Source organism: Triturus cristatus, chromosome 10, assembly GCF_964204655.1.
Source record: "Triturus cristatus chromosome 10, aTriCri1.1, whole genome shotgun sequence".
NCBI lineage: Eukaryota > Metazoa > Chordata > Amphibia > Caudata > Salamandridae > Triturus > Triturus cristatus.
The window spans coordinates 377,537,206-377,561,407 of NC_140593.1; the positions used below are offsets into that span (position 1 = coordinate 377,537,206).

The 24,202-nt window shown below is 46.1% G+C and overlaps 1 protein-coding gene across 1 annotated transcript in view; it reads right to left on the bottom strand.

Annotated features, from left to right (window-relative positions):
* Positions 1–2,922: 2,922 nt before the first annotated feature.
* Positions 2,923–24,202, bottom strand: part of LOC146789460 (uncharacterized) — a 232,180-nt gene continuing 210,900 nt past the window's right edge. The window contains exon 6 of the mRNA XM_085631607.1: positions 2,923–3,382. Within this exon, the coding sequence (XP_085487733.1) occupies positions 3,264–3,382 (119 nt within the window). The 3' untranslated portion in view covers positions 2,923–3,263. The remainder of the gene's footprint in view (positions 3,383–24,202) is intronic.

Consider the following 24,202-nt stretch of genomic DNA (forward strand, 5'->3'; position numbering starts at 1 on the left):
GTGTCAAAAATGTATTATGTGATACTGACACCTGCGAGTTTACATATAAAGTATTGTTCTCAATTTAGATTTATAGAACCTGATGCATTGGTAACAACAGGAACTCAATGTGAACAGGTTTGTGACTGAGGGTAAAACACCATGTCTAGTGGGTGTCAAGTTACAGAGTAGTGGGACTGCATTAATAGAAATAGACATGGGAATTTCTTTTTGGGAATATTCCTTTATTCGTAGTTTCAGTTCTTCAGCAGTATAATCAAAACAGTACAGCCACCATGTGGTTTGCTCTTTGGTGGCATGCAAACCTGAGGATTTTTAAAAACTGAAAACGTGAGTACGGGTTTGCAGTAATTACATTTGTTCTGTACATTCTTTTGTAATGCCTTAGCCCTGCTCCTCAGTGTACACTCTTAGGTGCAACACAGAAATCATGATAAAGTACCTCTGGCCTTGAAAGCTACAAAAAATGATAACACTGAAAAATGTAAAATTTAAAATGTATAAAGAAACAAACAAAAGAATTGGGACAGTTATATAGTCGGAACAATGAAATTGGAAAAGGCCTTTTAGGTATTTGAAAAACTGGCTGGGATGGTAAAAGGAGGTGGGCAGAAAACTGGAGTCTAACTGCTTACCAGTGTAGCTGTTGGACCCAAATAGAGATGTGGTCTGCATTTCTATTTAGCTCTAGCAACAGTAATGTTTCTCTATTCCGCTATTATGTCACTAGATACTTACAAGACATTGGAGCCCGATGTACAAACATTAGGAATACTGATTTCCTAATTGTGTTTCTCTCTGAATTCCCATATTCCCAATTTATGAAACTCATTGAGTTTCATTTAGGTATTCCTTGTGGGTCGCAAATCTACCTACCTCATGAATATTAATGAGGTAGGTTGCAGTTTGCGACCCATTAGAAACCACAGCCATCATCGTCTGTGATTGCTTTTTAATAAAGCAATAAAAAAAAAAGAAGTCTGCTTTCCTTAAATGAAAACAAGATTTGTTTAAAATGAAAAAAAATAAAACCTCGAAGTTTAAATTTTTAAGAATAGGCAGTGGTTTGTGGGACCGCTGCCTGCCAGTGTTTAATTTGAGCCAGTGGCTTCCATTGCTCAGCACCGGCACTTAATCCTCAACACTGGCGCTTTCCATGAGCACCAATTAAGGGCACATTCATTTACGGTAGGCACGGGAACATTGAGGGATTTGCCCAGAATCACAGGCTGTTGAGCCAACACTGAGCCTCGAACCTGGTTCTCCAGTTTGGAAGTCGGCAGCTCTGGCCATTACGCCATGTCCTCTCCCCACTTTCATGGTTAGTAGTTGGTTCTTTTTAGGCCGCGCTAACAGGAGAAATGGGCTGGTGCAAGCTACATCCTGACGAGAGCCCCGGCACTTGTGTTTTTTACAAATGAGCCACTGCTGCCTGCTCTTGAAAAATATTATTATTTACATTCTTAAAGGGGAAAGGGTTTCTCGGGGACCAATTCTGCTTTGCGAATGTTTTAAACTGGTGGTAAAGTACTACTGTATTACCACCGGAATTAATTGGCAAAACAGTAATACATACCATATTGATTTGGTATTTGGAAGGGAAGCCCTAAACACACCTCTTCCAAATATCGACTCGCACATTCAAAATGTGATTCAGTAACAAGTTATCGAATCACATTTTGAACATCAGAAAAGGAATTTTTCTGGCCGCAAATTGCCTGATTATATGAATTGAGCAGTTTGCAACCTGAAAAATGCTTTGTACATCTGGCCCATGGTGTTTAAACTCATCGTAAAATTGTTAATATAATATGATGAGAGAAGTGGGCTTGACCCATACCCTAGTGTGTTAATTACATCTCCTGAATTATTCTTGCTCTAATTGCTTACTCATGGAGGCTAAAGGTGGATGGGCCCTTATCCTCATTCTGTAGAAACTCAAAGTGGAAGGAAATACCAAGCTCCGTTATATGCGATTGAATGTAAGAAAGAGAAAACGAGATGCTTAGCCATCTCAAGCTACTCTCCTAGGATGTGTAGCTTACTTTCCATTTACATCAGTGAAGCACCCTCACTCGTCTCGTCCTTTCCAGGCTGAACTGAATATTCCTTTCTTCAAGCAACACCTCATCCATGGGTAACTCCGAGAGGATGAACCCTAGTTGGTCAACCCTGTGCCCTGCCTATGTTCTATCCCTCACTCATATCCTTTGCAGTGGCGTAGCTAGGCCTGTTGCCACCCGTGGCAGTCCCAGCCTTTGGCTGTAAGAGCGGGGGGGAGGTGCTGGTGAACGATTCCTGCATTTGCCACCCTGCGGGGCTGCAGGTAAGAGCGGGCGGGGGGAGGAGGCCGCCACTCCTAAAACTCATGCTGCCTGTAGCGGACTGCCCCCCGTTGCTACACCACTGATCCTTTGCACTCCTTTCATCTAACTTAACTTTAGGGCTCCACTGTGTTGTATCTGCTTCATTCTATTTAAATCCCTATGCAACCTACACACTATCAAATAAGACAATAACCTATAAAAATGGAAGACAAGTGCCCTCGTTCTCCGAAAGGAAGCGACTAAGAAATAGGAACACATAGAATAAGGCAAAATCGACCATTAAAAAGAAATACATCATAAACTTAATCTGACTAAAGTGACTAATAAGTAAATATCTGAGGTGTTATCAAGTTGAAATGACTGGCTCCATGTGAGCTATTCTGAATTAGAGTATCATACTGAGCAAATACAAGTTAAAAGCACTATCTGTGCAGTGCAAGACAATTCTCATATTAGGCTTTGTTATGATCTTGGTATCTTCATGAGATGTTGGCGATGGCAATTCAGCAATAGTGACATCAGGAACAAGAAAGGAACATAGGGTTTGGCATCAATCAATCAATCAATAACGTGTTTGTTAAGCGTGATTACTCACTCGTAAGGGTCTCAAGGCGCTGAGGAGGAGGGGAGGTGCATGTTCCAGTCCATCTAGGAGGGGGTCTGTCGAAGAGCCAAGTTTTGAGGTTTCTAGTGAAGATGGGGAGTGATGTTGTCTGTCTGAGGTGGAGTGGTAGGGCGTTCCAGGCTCTGGCCACGAGGAAGGAGAAGGAGCGGCCTCCTGATCTGGTCTTTCTGGTGCGGGAGAACGCGGTGTAGGAGAGCTGGGCTGATTGTAGGGTCCTTTGGGGTGCGTGGAATTTGAGTCGGCTGTTCAGGTATGCTGGTCTGGTGTTGTGGAGGGCTTTGTGTGCGTGTGTGAGGATCTTGAAGGTGATTCTAGTTTCGATGGGGAGCCAGTGGAGTGTGTGCAGGTGCTGGGAGATATGGCAGTGTCTTGGTAGGTTGAGGACCAGTCTCACGGCGGGCTTCTGGATGTTTTGTAGCTTGACATCTACCTACAATTAAGGGGAATTAGAGCATTATAAAGCAAGAGAAAGGACCAGTCTGATTTCTAGGACATACTAAACATTGAATCATAACTGAGACAGCTTGAACAAGCTCAGGTTGCGGTCTAACATTGGAGGAGGCAAGTGGCATAAGAGACATGTAGGCACGTCTGAGACTGCTTAAACTTTAGATATTAAACAGAGTATATTACATTCATGTGAAGTTGAGTAAAACAGGGCTTGCTTGGAACCCCACGTGATGGGTGTGTTAGAAATGGGCGGAAACTCTCCTCCATATGTTGTGATATGGAGATTTTATGGTAGAGTAGAATATGTGTTATCTGGAGTACTCTGTCGGAAGTTAATGAAACATCTGAAACTAGCAATAGTAGGTGCATGTGGAAAAACTGATTTCGCTAGATATTTATTTGGGAGTTTCTTGTAAAGTGCTATGCGTTACCTTGCGGTTACTTCAAAGAACTGACAGAGAAGGCTAAAACTACAGTGTGATGAGAGCAATGAGATGTGAGACTCTAATTAAGCCTGATGAGTAACGATGTCGTATTTTCTCAGCAATGACCTCTATTCTAAGCTGACATAAAAAAATCAAGTCTAAATATTGTAGTTGTCAAGTGCTTCTCGAGCTGCTTGTGATTGGGTTCAGCTCTCATGTTATGGTTGAGGGTTTTGTAAAGCCACGGGCCTTTTCACCCACTGACCTGTCTGTGTTTACTCTTGAAATATTTCTGGTTGAATAGATAAGAGAACAGTGATCAAAGTTTCTGTTTTGTGTATCTGAGGAGCACGGTTTTGTAGGTATTGTGGGCCTATGCTCCAGGATGCTCTATGGGCCATCCAAAAAACATTGAATTTGATCCTAACTTCAGCTGAAACATGAGGAAAAGCTGTAAGGATGGAGTGATATAGGGTAGGCATCAAAAGGTATCCTCAGGTGCTTTACTTTCCATAAGGCTGACAGTGACATTCCAAGACCTTGGGATCAACTGAAGAGCAGTAAATCAGACACAGAATTATCCATTATTAGGATACCTGCCCCGCTGGAATGATCCTTGAAGGATTCTGCAATACTCCTGTTTATGGACAACTGAATTGAACTGATCCTAAATGTTTGGCTGGGGCGGCTCCTCGACGAGGGTGGAGGAGCGTCGCCCCACTGCTTTCTCTCAGAGCGAGAAGCAGAAACATAAAATGGTAATAACTGCCATTTTATGTTTCTGCTTCTCGCACTGCAAGAAAGCAGAAGGGTTTGGTTGTCGGCGGGCCGGTGGGCAGGGGAGGAGTGGTGTGCCCACTCTTGAGTGTGCATGACTGGTTTGGTCGGCCCTCTGGGACCGACCAAACCAGTCATGCACACTCTACCCTTCTCCATGTAGGCTGCAATGCAGCCTACACGGAGAACAGGGCCGGGCCATTTTCCCCTGGCTGGGCGGCATCCCAACCAATCACAACGCTGCTTGCAGCACCCGGCGAATCACAACGCTGCTTGCAGCATTGTGATTGGCTTTGGGGTGGGTGCCTGGCTGCCTGCTTACTGTTCCTGCCGGAGGCAGGCAAGCAGGAGAGGAGCAGAAACGACACGGGACCCAGCCGGCGGGAAAGTAAGTTTTTTAAAATTAATAAATTAACCCAACACGTCCCCCTCCCGCAACCCCCACCCATGAGTCATGCCGATTGTAGTTTTTGGAACTTGTTGTTTGGTTTCCCATTATAAACATAGGGCTACTCACCCCAGGATGCAAAGGAAAATACAAGCTTTGGTAAAGTACTCACACATGACACTGACAATCTTTAGATCTTGGCAGCAATCCTCTTGACGTCACAGCACGAGGGAACTATTCTTACTCTTGGTAATGATAGTGTGGGGGGCGAGGCTAATCTGTTTGGTCGTCAGACGCCAGCAGCAGCAGCAGAGGAACTGTGAAGCCGCCACCGCTGACTAATCCGATACCCCGGAGCCACGGTGCTGCAGAAACCGGCTCCTCTTGACTCCTCAGCGGTCAGGCTGACTCCCAGCAGCTCCCAGCAACTTTGGAGGCAGACGGCGAGATCCGGAGCAGCCGTAGGGCAGACTGTGTGGATCTGAATCAGCAATACCCGCGCTACGTACCTGTAAGCCTCGGCTGTGGACGGTGAGGAAATGGCTTGGAAGGCTGTAGTGGGCCCGGCGGGGAAAAAGACTTGAGGCGACGGGTGGTGATCTCTCACCAACCCCCGCCTCCTCCCATGCCGGTGTTGCCTCAGCGGTAGCGGAGACGGCCGGAAGTTGAATCGTGGCGAGTAATTACTTGGGGGTAGCCAGAAGATTGCTGGCGCGGAGGACGGGCGCAGTAGGCACCCTCGGCGGGCTGGCTCATAAAATACCTTGGTGAAGGAGAGCCTTGCGAGAGGTGCCCCAAGTAGGAAAGTGACACCATCTTCTTTTGGCTAGTGACGGGGCCCCCGCAGGCTATCAGCTGAGGTGGCACCCAAGACACACAAGGCGGATTCTATCGGACTTGAACACTGAAGGCTCCTGAGCTCCACGAAAAGTTCGGCGGGAGCGGGTAAACAGCTTGGACGCGAGGCAATACTAGGAGGTTAGAGTCTCCCATGGGCACTTACATCCACAACCACAGCCACATTTCCAGCTGTATATTATCCTGAACTGGCTTATAGGCAATTTTTAATATCTCTTGGCTGCTTCCTCCTGCACCGCCACTTGGACTTCTGGGAGCTGTAGTTCTTCAGGCCTCTGCTTCTGGACTTTTCGATTTTTTGCTGCTCGATCCACTAGGTTTGTCGCCAAGAGGGGACATTGCTAACATCTATGTTCACCGGGTTCACCACGGGGGGTGTTGTTTGACTTTGGCGGGCTGATCTTTTGCCAATCTGATGCTGGGGTGCTGAACGCTGCCAGACCTTGGAGGCAGCACAACTCACCCAGTTCTCTCGCCGCGCCATTGCCGAGGGTGACGGCTGACACGATCATCAGGGACTGTACCGGCCATTGTCCCCTGGGCAGCGCACACTGTTATCATCACCACAGAGCGCTTAAAATATCGCTGCACCTCCCGTAGCCAGGAGGAGGCAGGGCTGGACCAGGGCTCTAACATCGCCACCTACATATCTGATTACTCTGTTGGGTGACTATACACCGCCACAGAAGGGAGGTAAGGAAAACTGGATGCCCGCAAAGGGAAGTAAAATTGGTGACTCAAATCAGTTGGGCTATTTTGATTCGCAACTTGCCTCTGTTGCGAATCAAAATAGCCCAACAGATTTGAGTCAGTATATTGCGGCTGAACTTACACATCCAGAGGGTTGTTGACCCAGCCATCTACTATTGTGCATTTTAAGGCCGACCCTGCTGGGATTTTGGTCCCCAAATCGCGATGACTAAAGAGAGAGTTAAACCTTTGTGGGAGGGAGCCTAAAAGGGACACTGGACGCTTTCTTTATCAGGGCAGAATCAGCCTTGGACCAAGAAATCAGAAGACTTTCCTTGGATTCCAACACAGCCCAGAAAAGATTGTCCACGGGGGGTTTAGCCAAGACAGAGAACCCGAAGGCTGTTACCCCAAAAAATTTAGACATGGTTGTTACTCCCCACAGATCGGCAGAGAAAGCCTGCGCTGAGGCAGGAGTAATGATGTCATCTACCAAGGAAATTACATCTGTAATTATAATAAATGGAGGGGAGGAGGGAGAATCGGGCCAATCCATGTTGGCATCTACGTCATCATCAAGGGGGGAAGGAGCGGGGGAAGAGGGGGCAGAGAGGGCAGAAGCACCAGAGCCCTGTGGGCTGCCACCTATGGAACACGCAGTGGTTGTAACATGATCCAAAAGGGCGCGTTTAGATCAACACATGTCTAGTAGAGATGTCATGCCCGTAAGTGTCCCTATAGCCTCAGTCAAGAGCGCACGGGGGGGAGGGCGTGGGGTAGGACGGAATAAGATTACCAGAAATGTGAATAAGAAAGAACTATCAAAGGAAGATAGGCCCACAGGGCCTATCGGGGCCCCAGAAGCCACAGGCTTCTTGCAGTGTTCTAAATGCAGAGGAATGGATTCGGACAATGAGGAGGATTCACCAATGTGGCTAAGACTGGAATTATTAATCACTAATCAACTAGCCCCCCTCTTCCCGCCACGAGGCCTTATACAATAGTTCTGACAGGGGTTGAAATTTGTGAAGAAACACCCCAGATGTTAAACAACAAGGCAGCATATTGGTTAAGTAAAAACACACATTTTAAACTGGAGCACTATAGGCAAATCTTAATGGCAAGAAGGGTGTCCTGGATAGGCCGGAGCAGAAAGTGTTTTGAAGGAGACACAGTGATCGTACATTTTAGATCACCAGGGCTGGTACAGGACCTCCTTGCCTATCCCCGGGGTGGCCTTAGGGGGGAGAATGACCCATTCATCCAAATGTTACAGTTGGGTTTCTTTTACAGGGACCCTTGGGCAAGTTCCCGAAGAGAGGTCGATAGGCAAACGTATAGTGGGCTGACTGGAAATGGGCCCTTGTCTCTTACAAAAAATCGTTTTGCTCCTCTGGCATATAGCCGGGGACTAGAAGATATTGACTGACATGAACGGAGCTCTTGCCGCGGCGACGCCCCCGCCGAAGCGACTGCTCCATGCATATATTCTAGTGGAGGCCTCCCAGTAACCCCGGAATGCACACAAATATCCGTTCCCATGGAAAGTGATATGGTTAGCTGTCCTAAAGAGGACATAGGCCAGACCATAGGAGCCCATCTGACTACCCGCGGCGGTCAGACATTGCTGAGCACAAATACCATGACCCAAGACACTATAAAAGTTTTATCATGGAACGTAGCGGGGCTGTCAGCAAAACTAAAAAATTATGAATGGGTGGCCTATATAAAAAAGTTCCAGGTCATATGTTTACAAGAGACATGGGAATGGAACAGAGACCAGTTAGCTCTTGAAGGCTTTAAAATGTTCTTTGTCCCGGCAAGGTAAGGGCGCTCAGGAAGAGCTAAGGGCGGGCTGATGATCTATGCGGATTTAAAACTGAAAGGGACATGGGCAGACCTGAGCTGGCATTCTGATGTTGTACAAGGGCTAAAACTATGTATGAGGGGCCAGAACATATTATTTGTGAACTTTTATAATGCTATAGTTCCAGGGTCACCACTCATAAATTTTAGAGTATTGGGCAAAAGGTTGGAGGGAGAGACTGATCAAGAGGGATGCAGGTACGAATGGGTGCTCGCAGGTGATTTTAATTGTCACCTTTGCCCAAATGTGAAAAATACACGAAGTGTCTGGCACTCCTGCCCGCTGGAAGAGGGTCCCGATTTAGAACACACTGCAGAGGGAAAAGAGCTCAATAAGGTGCTGGAAAAGGCATGATCTGCAACATACCATGGATTTAATAAATGGAGATGATGAAGGGCGGATAAACCCAACTTTTAAAGGAAGAGGCTGTGATTCAGTCATTGATTTTATTTTTGTATCTCACATAATGAAGCAGGAGCTTTTGGGGTTTGAAATACAACATAGTGCATTTAGGGACCACAATCCCTTAGTTATTGTCCTGAGGGACCTAAATACCACCAACACCCTCGACAAAAGAGGTCTGAAAGGTGAGCTAATGGCGACTGATCAGGGTAGAAGGCTGAGATGGTCCAAAATTGACGTCGATGCCTTTTGTGAAGCACTAATGGCAGACAAAGACCATCATATAGGGAGGTGCCTGAATCTTAAAGTGACAGGGATCGAGCTGGTTAAGGCCTACGAAGGGGCAACACTGCACATTGACAGCCTTCTCAGGGTTAAGTCCGGAAAAAAAGAACCAAGGGAATATGGGTGGTTGGACCATGCTTGTTCTAAGGCTCTGAGAGAGCTGAAAATGGCTTTGAAATCCTGTCCGAGGGATAAAACCAGGGTTAAGGTGTGTCGAGGGTTATACAAAGATGCGGTTAAGTGCCGTAAATCTTTGATGCAACAGCAGGCGTGGGGGAACCTGAGGGAAGCAGTAGATACTAAAAATATGACGGCATTTTGGAAAATCATGAATGGCCCTTGCTTCCAAGAAAGGGATAAACCCAAGATTGTAAACCATATCCTGGCGGAGACCTGGTATGAGCACTTTAAAGGTCTATATAATCTTAGCACCCAGGAAGATTGCCTTGTGACCAACGAAGGGTCAGGAAGGGGGAACCCACAATTTTCTCTCTCAATGAGATTAAGGCCGGCATAGAAGGATTGACCAGAAATAAAGCGCTGGGCCCAGATGGTGTCCCCCCGGACTTGTTCTTAGCGTATGCAAAGTTGTGGGCCCCGATTTTAACTAGGGTTATAAACGCGGCAGTGTGCACGGGCATGGCTGAATCTTGGTCAACAGCCATAATTGTGCCAATCTTTAAAAAAGGGAACAGGGAGAGCCCGTCCTGTTACAGGCCCATTTCCCTGATATACATGTCCGTGAAAGTTCTTGGCAGGGTTATACTTAACCGTCTATTAGATTGGTCAGAAAAACATAAGATCATAACGGACACACAATATGGTTTCAGGGCCGGTCGGTCTATAACGGACCAATTTCTCAACCTGTATCTCCTGACTGCCAAGTACACGATAGCGAGCCAAGGAACTGTGTACTTGGCGTTCATGGACCTCACAGCCGCATTCGATTGGGTAAACAGGAACAAATTGTGGGAACTTATGGAGGGAATGGGAGTGGATCAGGATCTAGTAAATATTCTGAGATCCCTACACATGAATACCCATGCCCAGGTCAGGTACAACGAGGAGGGCAGTCTGACAGATCAGTTCCCCTGTACGAGGGCTGTATTTTAGCACCTTTTTTATTCACCCTCTATATTAATGGCTTAGAGAAAGCACTGGCTGGGCTGGGAGTGGACTCGCCTAAGATAGGTTACAGAGAGGTTCAGGTTCTGCTCTATGCAGATGATGCGTTACTTCTGGCCCGAACCCCGTGTGGCCTACAAACTTTGTTAGACCGTTTTATCCACTTCATGGAGAGCCTGGATTTGTCAGCAAACCTAGCCAAATCCTACATAATGGAGGTAGGGAACGCGCCCCAAAAGAAATATAAATACACGATTGGGGCACACCGTATTGAAAAAGTTCAGTCCTTCTCATACCTAGGGATATTGGTTGATGCCAGGCTTAACTTTAAACCATTGCTGGAGGATAAATGTCGTTCACTAACCAGAAGCATGGGGGCAATTATAAATCACGCACATAGGCTGGGCCGTTGGGCTCCTGACTAGATCCTGATTCTCTATAATTCAATATGTTCCTCCAAAGTTCTCTACGGCAGTGAAGTCTGGGGCTTTGTGGATACAAAGCCGCTCCACATCGAAGAGAATAAACTTTTATTGAAGACTGCTGAAAGTGCCACAAAGTACCTCGGGCTTCATTGTACATGAAGAGCTGGGTGTTGCCCACATCGAGGACAGGATAAAATTAAGACCGGTTAGCTGTTGGGTTAAGATCTGGTCAAACCCAGAGGCGGCCCTGACAAGAGATATCATTCAGGACTGCCTGGCACGGGACAAAGGGATGAATATCCCATGGCTCAAATATGTTAGAGATTCTCTTAAGGCCACGGGTCACCTTGCACTTTTTACTCACCCTACTAAAATCTTGGCAAAGGATAAGACCATTGTTAAAGGGGAGTTTTTGAATCTACTGGGTTCTACCAGGGAAGACCAAGAGATAACAAAACCCGCAGTGAGAAGCCACATACTGACGAAATCTTGCCCGGGCATTGAACCTTACCTTTATCTCATCCATAGTGCCCAGGATAGGTTCCTTATGACACGCTTCAGGTTGAACTCCATACATCACAGTCTAACGGTGCCTGCAGGTTTTACTAAAACGTTGGAGCAGAAGGGTTCCTGCGGCTGCGATCTCTGCAGGACACCCTTCACTTCGTGCTGTTATGCCTGTATTATATGCTCCCAAGGAAACATTTTTTACAAAGAGTTTTAAAAAAAGCTGGTTTTAGACAGGCCAAGGTAGCTTTACTGCATCTGAAACTTTCTGCAGATATTTTAACATTGCACTGTACTGTAAACTTTTTAAGAGTAGAGATGCGCCTTAGGAACACAAGAGGGGATATGTGAACTGTGTACTATGAATGTTTTTTTTCCCTTTTTCATGAGATTGGAGCACTCTAACAACCTCTGGCTGTTTACATAATGCATATGCACTTTACTGAATCTGACTTAGTAGGCCCCGCGTCCCCTATGTATTGCACATGCACTTTTAGTAAATTACATAATTTTAGACGTGCTTTCTGATCCACTGAGGAAGCCTGGGGGGAAAATGGAGCGCTATATGTACTGTAATGCTGTTTTAACCAGAACAACTGCCCGTTTTTCACATTGTAATGCTCATCTCTTTTTATTTAATGGCTGGTACTGTATTTTTTTATCTGTGTTTTTATGGCCGTTTCGGCCAAAATAAAGATTCTTGATTGATTGGTTGAGTCATGCCGACCGCGACTGATGTCTGGGTGTAATTTTTGAGGAATGTTTGGTTCTATGTCAGGTACAGATAATGCTCCTGCAGTGCTCCAACCTTTCCCACAGTCCTTTGTAGCTGATTGTGTTAGAGGCATCAGAAAGGTCAAGGAATACACAGGCTGTTTTTTAGGTCTCGCCAGAGACAGCACATGCTCTGTCGCTTGCAAGTCTAGTACAATATAATACTTAAAAAGGGCTTAGAGCCCACCCATTACTTACCATTGTTTGTGTTCAATGTCACTCTCATTTCCCTACTTTTCATTGGTCAGTGCCCCCCTTGTGCTTCCTGTCTATGTTAGGTTCCCTGGAGCATGGACCAAGCACAGTTTCCTGTCTGCGGCCAGGGCCATTCTACTGGAAGCGCGCTTGCAGAGGTACTTGTTTATTGTATAGTGTTGCACTCCATGAGAGTGCATCATCTACAGGTCATCTCTCCTTGCTCCTCCCACTCATCTCGCATTCCTGTGTTGCTTGCCTCTGGCCCTCCCACCACAGATACGTTTAAGAGCATATCTGTTTGTCATCACATGCACGGGTTGCACATTCTTGTGTGTTTTTGTTATGAACTTTTTTTCAAGGATGTGCTCTGCAGACCGATGGGAAGGGTCAATCCCAGCTGCCATTTGAACACAACAGAAGCTTCTTCCTCTCCATCAAGGCTGGAATTATCATGCACTCCAACCCCAAAAATCCCCCTCCCCCTTCGAGTCAAGCCATTTCCTTTTTAATTAGTCAGAAGGACCTGCCATTTTCACCCTGTTTTCCAAGTTTATATTTCAAAGGGATCACATAGACACACTTTTAAAGGAAGAAAAGTGTGTGTGTGTGCCCCCGGGGAGACCGGCCATTTTTCAAAATTTCAGACTTATGTGTGTTTTTTGAGGAGCGGGTGTAATTGTGTCACAGTGATTACACACTAACAATCGTTTTTATTGGGGTGGGGCGCTGTCATGTGCTATTCAAAACCTGTGCATGGTGTTTAGTTTCTAATTCCAACAAAGATTTCTGGGGGTGGGGCATTTCATTATTTAGTGACTTCTTAAAATTTGCTACACTTAATTATAAAATGGTGATGTTTGCATGTTTCTAAGTCAGAGGCAGTTGAGGGGCTAGAAACGTGGGTGGTAGTGGGGGTGTGGGGGAAGAGGAGGCATTGAGAAATGGGTTGGAAATTAGATCTTTGACAACAGGTTTCCATGACAGTCGAGCCTTGTGTCGAAGGCTGAGCTGAGACTGGAGCACCTCCTACTGCGACCTGCTATTTTAGAATTTCAGCTCAACTAGCCTTACTTGTTCTTTTTTTTGGCTCTGCATCATGGCTAAAAGTAAAGGAAATAAAAGTGCTATGGTGTGAATGTTAGCTGTGTCCTACACTTTTTTCTTTACTTTCAGCCATGTTGCACAGCGGGCACACTGTGACGTGGTCACCCAAGTGCACTCCGGACAGTCTGCAGTGCAAAATGGCTAAAATACATTGACAAGGTATATAGATCTCATACAGCAAGACCTATTAGTTTTGCCATCCATGGAGCGGAGATGCTTTTCCCTAATACTGAAATCCAGACTGGTCATTGGGACGAGGCCGTTTAGTTCCACGTACTCTTAATCTTGTCTCACCACTTTTTACTGTCCATGAATCTGCTGGGAAAAAGGATTTAGAGATGGGCAAGCTGTCTTCCAATATTCTTGTTTCAGTATTGAAGGGTATGTTGGCATATGTCAGAAGGCCATGAATGACTCCATAAAAGAATTAGCCATTTATAATATTTTCATTGTTCATAGCAAGAGGGGAAAAAGTTGTTTGAAGCATGTGGCTGAGAGTGGGTCCATTGGAGAGAGACACTTAAACCATTAGGGCTAAACGTATCATTTCTGCAATTTATAGGGGTTTAAACGACGTGAACAATGATTCTAAAAAAGGAGGTGAAATAGAAATGTAGAGAGGAATTTCAAGTGTTGGAGATGGAGTTGCAAATCTTTGCAATTTTTGACTCGAAGACCTAAAGAAAATGCTTGCACAGTTGTTGCAATACATACGAGATATATTTTTTAGGGTTTTTAATTTGAACAATTCCAGGTAGATATTGAAGATTTCCTGCACTGAATGTCTCCACAATGTGTTTGGTAGCACTGGCCTTTTTGGTTCTCTTTACAGCTTTATGGTAACCTCTTCTATGTCTACAGCAGCCTTTTCTGTCTTTCACCCTGTGCGACAAGCTTCTGCTCAGCAAATATATAATTGTTCTATTTGTTGGTGGCTTTGAATCCCACCTTAGATTTTTGGCATTTGTGGCGCTTTGATATCTAGAGCAGGTGATGATGTTGAGATAGAGGTTGCCAATCAGTATTTCAGGGTTACTTGTTACAGGCGAGTTGGTTTTGGCAGTACTGTAGGATAACTCAAACTCCTCTGTGCTTACATCCTTAACATGCATTATGGGATGGTGTTTCTAATGGAGTAGGAATTTAATGTGTTAGCTTTGAAAATCTGACTGAGACAATGAAATGATCAACTATACATGTAGTGCATCACCATGTCTAATGCTAATATTGTGAATGTATATCTATTGTGATACTTGCTTAGTGTGAACTTAGCTGGGAAACAACAGAATGATGAGCAAGAAAGAGAGCACAGAAAATGATACAGTTGTTTACAAGAGGCGTGCATCAAGTGGATCTAATATACTGAGGGTAATTCTCCTTGAAGATCTGTGTTTTCGGTTTCTCCCTGAATTACAGAATTTTAGAGATCTTATGTCAGTGGGAACATTGTTCCAGATACTGAACGCATAGATAGAGAAGTCCTATCTATTTGTTTTTGTATGCTTGCACCTTTTCAGCTCAAGTTTTGGTGATGTTCAGGCTCCTGGTGTGGAGCTCGCTGCCGGAGGTTATTAGATTCTTGGCCAGGTATGTCGGGGTGTAATTTTGGATGGTTTTATAGATGATACAGCTGGTCTTGAAGATGATTTGGAATTTGAGAGGGAGCCACTGGAGTTCTTCAGTGTATTAGAGATATAATCAAACTACTTCAGACCCTTCAGGAGACACTTAGGAGCGGCCCATGCAGGTAAGAGCGGTGGGGCGGGTTTAGATTAAAAATCCTAATGCTGTATCTCAGAAAAGGGACTAGACAGAAAAATAATTTAACACCTATTTTTAATAGCTATTAAAAATCAAATTCAATGGTGAAGTGAGCTTTTTAATAAATATTAAGGGAAAGTAACTTTTGGAAAGTTACCCTTTACCTGTCTGAAATGTCAGACGTCTAATTAGAATTGTCCTCTACTAGATCTGAGCCAGTGATTAGTCTTTGACTAGGTGTGAAAAAGGTCTGAAGATCCTCCCAGGAACAAGAAATAGGCTGGCCTGAATGGGAAGAGATGACTTTTCTGAGCTCTGCAGAATATGCAGGGTTTGGCTCCTTTTGACAGCACAGTGTCAGATTCTGCTGGACAGGTCAGCTGAACCACATGTACCAATTGGAAGAGAGAGGACAGGATGCCAAGGCAATTTGTGCGTATCCACTGTCTTGTTGCTGAAGAACCTTGCTTTTGTTCTACCAGATGTCTGTCTCTTCGAATATTGTGGGTACAGTGGCTGCCCCAAATTGGATTTTAGAGTTAAATGTGGGAGGACACTAGGATTACCATAGTACACTTCACCCACACACACCCATCCCTCAGTGCCCATGTTTAGCGTGGCTGAAGACTTTTGCCATCTTGAAAACGGCCAAAGTGGATTGGGTTGGTCCAGAAACCTTTACCTCTTTTGGTTAGGGTGTGTCCAGGATCAATTCCCACCCACTTGTTCATGGCAGGTATAAATGTGACATCTCCAGGTACCTACTTGAGAACACTGCAGATCTTGAGGAAGAGCAGAAGAGTACTGAACCTGCTGTCTGTGACCGAAGAGGAAGCCCTGGAGGTCTGAACCTGTTCCCTCTTGTACCAAAGACAAAGGTGTGGACTCCAAGGTTCATAAGGCTGACCTCCTGCCATGCTACAGGAGGCCTTTCCTGCAACTGTATAGCTGACCAGTGGTCACTGGAGCTAGACTGGAACCTGCTGTTGGCCTCTGTCTGATAACCTATGAGTCTCAACGTCTCACCCATGAGGTCTTGGGGGGCTTTAGGAATGTACTCCTGTGGTGGATTGGGAATGAAAGCACTAAGGGTCTGATTTATATCTTGGCGATAAGAATACTCTGTTGCAATGGAATATCATTAGATACTCCGTTTCAGCGTGCAACCGAGTATCCTTACCACCAAAATAATGGTCCACCCACCCGATTTAAATGTGTACAGACCATAATACATCCTCTCGCTGTCAGAAGACCCCTCCGCCATGAACCAACTTCCACAGATGTATGATGAACGTCCCTGACTGAATGAAGGACAACTGTCTCAAAATCAAATTAAACACAGATTTCATTATTCATTTTCTACGCGTAAAAAGTAGTGTGTGTACTGTAGAGTAGATTACAAAATAGGGTAATGGGAGATTCCCAAAAGAAAAGTAGATGTCTCCGAACACCATCTTGTTGGCGATCTATCTGCAAATAGTGTTTGGACATTATTAAAAACCTCAAAATGCTCTTGAATTTTTACAATCTTAGATTTGAAAAAGGGATGCTTGAAAAGATGGAGAGGTTAGACATCATGTAGAAAAATGCATGGTAAGATGATGTTATACACAGGGAAGAACTCTTAATTTTTTAGCCATTCCAAAAAAGGATGCAATCCCTACTCTCATCTTAGAGCAAATTTCAAATCTGCCTTAAAAACAGCTCAACTATACCTCATATTTTTCTAATTCGTGCTGCCTACTCTATAGGATGTCTGGTTTGGCTCTTACCTCCTAATGAAAAGACCCACAAGCCTGCTCCAGTGGGCAAACTGTAAGCAGGGATTATGAGCCATTCACATCGGCATCATCTATCTCGTATTTCTGGTTCCCCTCCTAGTTCTTGGGACCCGGAAACCCTATTTACTTGCATAGCTCCAATAATGAACAGGCTGAATGTGATACCCTCAAGTCTATTTATGCTAACAACCCTAACACAGCAGGACATGCACAATTCAACCATGTACAATGACAAGGCCAGCTGGATCAGCCATGTAAACACCGAGGGGACATTTCTGAAACATATATCTGCCTTCTCATTCACGCATTCTCGTGTGAATCACTCTAACACTGTATGTCTTATTATAGCTCTTAGTCTCACAGGGGGATGCACCACCTCACTCCCTGGCAGTTGACCATTGTCAACTGGTTTAAGAACATCCCACCTGAGCTCACAAAAGGTCCACCCAATATTTGCACATCTAAAGTCACTGGCTGAGAAGCATGCAGTTTTCTGACTAGGTTGGCCCACAAATATCATCTTACCATTATATTATGGTCAAAATATTGTCACTATAAAAAATAAATAAAATATATATTAATTTGTTAATTTATTAATTAAAAATTAATTAAAAAATAGGAAATTAATTGTTATGTTTACTTGATTTTACATTATATAACTACCCTGTGTAGTTTGAAATTATTAAACTATTTGTTTATATGTTTTTTAGAAAAAACTGCGAATTCATATTTTTATGGGTTGTCGGTATCTATTGGTTTTTTGTGGCGTAGTGTGATTTTAAGCTTTATAACAATTAACTGTTTAATATGGTAAATATGCAATATGTGATGTGGTGATTTCTTCATTATATGTGTGTATATTTTTAGAATAATATTCTTAAATGTGGGTTATTTTGGGTTATGGGTGAGTAGTATTTTTAGTAAAATATGTTAATGTGTATAAATTGATCAAGTTATTAATTATGTTACTTTTTCACTGAAGAATGCTATTTAACATGGTTATTATTTAAACGTTTCAAATTATATGATTATGGCCCAGATTTACCATGATTAAACACAGAGCAACGCAGCAACATAAGTTGTTGCGCTATGCTGCATCAAAGCAGAGAGCAGGAATGCACCATATTGAATGAGATATGGCACATTCCTGTTCCTTCTCTCTGCATGGGCGCACACAGTGCAGCCTAGCGCAAACGCAGGCACCTTTGCGCCATGGTGCAAGATTGCCTACATTGCAGGCAGCATTGTTTTTGTGCAGGAAGGGACACATTTCTGCACAAAAACAACCCTCAGAGGTATTTCCTCTTTTTACGTTTGCTTCAGAATGCAGCACACGTAGAAAGAGGAAATAATGAGGAGACATAAACATATTTCTCATTGTTACTTCTGTGTTGGGAAGGCATACCATATTGATGAATTCTAATTTTTATTAGTCTTAGTAAATCTGTAAATGCGCCAAAATCCATAGGTGGCTGCATGGGAACACCCACTCCCCGCACATGGAGCGACTTCCCAATGCAGAGTAATGAAAAGCAGCGACTTTTACTGCCTTGCGTTACAGCAGATATATTAAGCCACACAGAGCCACACAAGGTGACTCTGCGTGGCTTAGTAAATCTGGCTTAAGCCAGTGCGTTGCTCTGCGTCACCTTGCGTGATGCAATGGTAATGCAAGGGCTTAGTAAATCTGGCCCCAATGGTTTAAGTTTAAAAAATATTTTATTATTTTTAGTGTGGATTATGGGGCATATTGGGGGAATGGGTGGGTAATATTTGTTTTAATTATAACAAATGATTGTTATTTTTTTATTTTAGATTTGAGTATTTTATGGTGTGTTTGAGGCATTTATTTTATTTTTTAAATGATTTATCTATTATTTTGTAATGTTTTTTTACAATTCTGGTATATTTGTTATTATATCTAACCTTACTTTAATGATGCTTTCAAATTTCAAGATTTTTTTTAAATTTCTGAAATAATTTTTAATGGCTACTGATATTATTTTGCAGTAGTGAATTTTAACAATCCATTGTATATCTGTTAGTCTGGATTTAAGAAACGTAAATCTGCCTCCTCCCCATGTAAGTATATTCCCCAACGCCAGTTAGACTGCAACTAGATTAGTCAATCAGACCCCCTGAATGCATGCACTTACCCCAATGTTTGTTAGACTAGAGCTAGAATAGTAAATCTTATGTCACCACCTATGCACTAATTGTAAGCACTCTCTCCAATGTTTGTTAGAGTGGTATTAGACAAGTATTTCTGAAACAACACCCCCATGTATGCATTTTCTCAATGTATATTAGACTGGCGACAAAATAGAAAATCTGGCCCCAAATGTATGCATTTTACTCCCCGTTGTATGCATTTTACTCTATAGTCATTAGACTGGCGTTAGAATAGAAAAGCTGCCCCCTGCTCTCCCCCCTGTATGCAGTTTTTCCAGTGTTCATTACAAAAGAGCTAGAAATGTAAAATATCTGGCACACCAATCACCAAATATATGCACTTTCTTCAATGTTCGTTAGACTGGAACTAGAATACTAAAGCTGACCCCACCCCTAAATGTATGTTTTTCCCCAATCTTTGTTAGACTGGAATTAGAATTGTAAATATGCCCCCCTAAATGTGTGCAGTTTTCCCAGTGTTTATAACCTGGAATTAGAATAGTAAATGTATTACTGAATGTTTAGTAGAATGGAGGTAAAATAGTAAATCTGACCCCTCACCACCAAATGTATGCACTTTCTCCAATGCTTGTTAGACTGGAGTTAGAATAGTAAATCTGACACCTGCCTCTACCCTCCCTCTGACCCCCTAATATATACAGTTTATCCAGTGTTTGTTAGACTGTAGTTAAAATAACAAATACAACCCTCCCCCACCACCACCCCAATGTATGCACTTTCTTCAATGTTTGCTAGAAAGTACTAAGACTAGTGGATCTGACCCCTCCCCCCAATCTATACATTTACTTTTGTTATTTAATGGTAAACAATCTTGTGTTTTATGACACAGTCAATGAAATCTTAAGAAAATCCCTCCGGGGCTGTAAAAATCACACCACACACTAATGGTGGCTGTTCAGAGACATGCAGAAACACTGTACCTTCTAAATCAATCAAAGATATGTTTATATATTGAGGAGGAGCCTAGCGCTTGACCAAGATGGCCGCGTGAGCTCAGAGCTCCCGAGACCCTCGCGCCCTCCGTCGCCTATCCTGTCTCTAATCCTGTCGGTATGCATGGCATCGTGTAGATGATTTGTCAGGGAGGCGATTGATGCTACCCGCGGTCGGATCGCCCACCGGGAACCGGACTTACGCCTGGCGGAAGATTGCGGCCTATCTCCCGGGGATGCCAGGGGCTAGAGTTGGCAGGATGCCCGACTCCTAGTTGAACAACAACGGCCAGGCGAGGTGTGAACTGTCGGACGGAGGTCCCCGCTCTTTCACTTTCGATTTCGCTCCCTTTGTCAGCCCTGCCACTGGAGAGCTCTGGGTGGCTTTATTACCCCAAGGACGCTCTGCAGGCTACTCTGGCGGCCCACGGCAGAACTGATCACTCCTTATTCCTTTCCTTGAGAGGGACCCGTCTTAACTGAACCGACCTGCTTGGAGTCAACCATGTCGGGCAAAGCAGAAGGGGATCGGCTGAAGGCTAAGTCTACCAGGCGGGGAACTTATACCCAAGTCAACAGCATGGACCGCTATGCTCTGCAGAAGGGATCACCGAGTGGATCGAGCCAGGCGCCGGAGGCCCAGAAGGAGGACTCACCTGTGGCCCCGGAGCTCTCCCTACAGGATGTCATGGGCGCGCTCGAAGGGATGCAGACTTCGATTGGGAGACAGTTTGAGGCCCTGGCGCATAAGGTGGATGCCATCTTGGTGGATGTCAACCTGATCCGTGCGGACTTGGGCAAAACGAATGAACGGGTTAAGAACTTGGACCTCAAGACCACGGGCCTCACTGATGATGTTACGGAACTGCAGACCGAGGTTCGTAAGCTGAGGACCGAGAGTGATCTCGTCGCCCGCCGGCTGGAGGACTTTGAGAGTCGGGCCAGGCGCAACAACGTGCGCGTCATCGGGGTCCCGGAGTCCTCGGATGAGGCTTCGGTTGACCTGCTTGTTGAGGACTTGGTCCTTAATCATCTGAAGCCTAAGGGCCTTGGAAAGTTCTTTGCGGTGGAAAGGGCCCATAGAGTGCCGGGCGGGAGGCCCAAGGCGGGTGCCCCGCCGAGGCCGATCGTCGCCCGGCTCTTTCATTTTCGAGATCGGGACGCTATCCTGCAAGCATCGAGGGTGACGGGCCCGGTTCCCTTCCAGAACGCGTCGGTGAATTTCTATCCGGACTTCACCCAGCAGGTGCAGAGGCAGAGACAGGGCTTCCTGGGGGTGAAGCGACGGCTCCGGGAAAGAGATCTGAAGTATGCCATGCTCTTCCCTGCCAGACTGCGGGTGGTGCACGAAGATCGGACATTCTTTTTTGACTCTCCTGTTATGGCCGACGAATGGCTGGACGCTTTGCCCCGGCGACGGACGGGTGACGACGTAGCCGAGGATGGAGACAATGGCCGGGATGGACAGGGCTGACATCTCGGAGCCGGTCTGACTTGATTTGGCTATACTTGAAGACTTGAATAGAGTGCAGTAACTGTGGAGGGTTGCGGGAGGACGAGGGGTGCTCTTTTCCTCCCTTAGGGTACTTTTTGTAGACTTTTGGTTTTGTAGGGCGACAGGCACACTGCAAGTTGGGGGGGCTTTGTAAGCTGCAGCAGGGGTGCAGGGTGGGGGGAGTTTCAGGGATTTTGAGTTTGTTGATGGGGGGTTTATTTCTGCAAGGCATGATGATTATTTCCAGGGCTGTTCCATGGTGGCTCCTCGGGTGTGGGGTGGGCCTCTTTCCGTTTGAGGATGGGGGGTAGGGGCTTAAGTGTTATAAGCTGGAATGTTAATGGTTTGGGGGATCGCATTAAGCGGGGGGTTGTTTTGCAATTCTTGAAACGATCAATGCCGGATGTTGCCCTGCTGCAGGAGACGCATCTTATAGGTAATACGTGCTATGCCCTGAATAGGAAGGGGTATAAATTCATTGCACATTCGGGATTCTCTTCTGGGTCCAGGGGTGTGGGCATCCTAGTTAGAGCTTTGTTGCCATTTGAGGTGGACTCCACCATTGTTGATGATAGGGGGAGGTTTGTGGCGGTGGCGGGGCGGTGGGAAGGAAGGACTTTGGTTTTAGTTTTGGTTTATGTCCCGCCTGCCCTGCAGGCCTCCACGTTTGCAGATCTGGGTAGGGCCCTGCTGGATCTCCCGGGGGGAATGCTTGTGGTGGGAGGGGATTTCAACGCTGTTGGCTCCGGCCTGCTGGATAGATACCCGCCCAGAGACACAGGGGGGGCTCAGAAATGGCTTCCAGACTTCCTAGACACGCTTGGCCTGATAGACTGCTGGAGGCTCCGGCACCCCACACAGAGCCAATACACGTTCCACTCCGGGGCACATGGTAGCCTTTCCAGGATTGATTACCTGCTCACTCTGGCCGCGCATGCCTCGTTGGTATCTGAGGCGAGGCACATGGCGCGCGGTATATCGGACCACTCGCCAGTGTGGATCCGGCTGGATCTAGGTCGGGAGGGAGGAGGAAGGGTGGCCCCTATCAACCCGTGGTATTTCCGAGACCCCAAGATGCGCAGCGCCCTGGTAAAGAAGGTAGAACATTTTTTCAAGGACAATCAGGGAACCGTGGATTCGGCAGTGTCGCTGTGGGAAGCTTTTAAGACCGTGCTTCGGGGGGAAGCCCTCTCCCTAGTAGTGGCTGCCAAGAGGCGGAGAGATGGCGAGGTTCTGCAGGTGGAGGAGGAGATCGCGGCTTTGGAGGGAGCGATGGAGGAGGAGGTTACAGAGTCCTCACTGCATGAGCTTTGCTTGAAGCAAACTGAGTATAAAGACCTGGTGACGAACGCCGCTAAGACCCTCAGTAGGGAACAGCAGGGCCGACTGTATGATGTTGGTGATAAGGCAGGGAAACTCCTGGCGTGGCTGGACAAAAAAAAACGGGTCAATAGAGTGGTGCCAGAGTTGACGGGAGAGAGGGGAGAGGCGATTGTGGAACCTGAGGGGATTGTAAAGTGTTTCTCGGATTATTTCTGTAGGGTTTATGCCTCTGCGTCGGATAGGCCGCCCGAGGACTCGTGTAACCTCCTCCGTGATATCGAGTTGCCCTGCCTCTCTGCTACAGATAGGGACGATTTAGATGGTGACATAACGGTCGACGAGGTGGCGGGGGCTATCCGCGCGTTAAACTCGGGTAAGGCCTCGGGACCGAACGGCTTGCCGATCGACCTGTACAAGCTGTTCCCGGATAGGGTCGCCCCTCACCTGCGCGCCATGTTTTTGGAGGCGCGGTGGGGTGGGACCCTCCCGTTGGATCAGCGACTGGCGTCGATTGTGGTCATCCACAAAGAGGGTAAACCCCGCGATAAGTGCGCCTCATATCGGCCTATTTCACTTCTCAACGCGGAGCCGAAAATTCTGGCGAAACTCCTGGCGACCCGTTTGATTAGGGTACTTAGCGACTTGGTCCACCCGGATCAATCCGGCTTCATCCCGCACCGAAACACAGCGTTAAATCTTAGGCGTCTTCATGGCGTAATCGCCAGGGCGGGCACGCTGCGTGAACCGGCTATTGTGGCGTCTCTTGATGCCACGATGGCCTTTGACACGGTGGAGTGGGCATACTTGTGGGCCGTGCTGGCCAAGTTCGGCTTTGGCCGCGGTTTTGTGAGCTGGGTGCGGTTGCTGTACGAGGGGCCGCTAGCGAGTGTTGTGGTGAATGGTTGGGCGTCGACTCCGTTTCAGCTTGGGAGGGGTACTCGGCAGGGTTGCCCCCTGTCGCCTCTGTTGTTCGCCCTCGCCCTTGAGCCGCTGGCTGCGTGGATACGTTGGCACCCGGATATACGGGGCCTTCGGTGGTCGCCTGAACACGAGGACCGTATTTCGCTCTATGCCGATGATATCCTGTTGTATCTTGCCTCACCTAAGAAGTCACTTATAGTGGTCTGTGACGTACTCACATCTTTTGGTAGGAACTCGGGTCTCGTCATCAATTGGAGCAAATCGTACTTGTATGTTCTTAGTGGCGAGGTTCCACCGATCCCTAGAACATGTTCGATACAGGTCGCCCAGCAGGGTTTCGTGTATTTGGGGATCTTTATCTCCATGGACTCCGCTGTGCGCTATGAGAAGAATCTGCTCCCCCCCCTGGCACGCCTGAGGCGCGATGTTGAAGGTTGGCGGAGGCTGCCGCTCTCCCTCGTTGGGCGTGCGGCCCTGTTCAAAATGATGTCTCTTCCCCGCTTCCTCTACGCCTTACAGAATACCTTGGATTGGGTGCCGGCCAAATACTTTCGGGAGGTCGAAGGCCT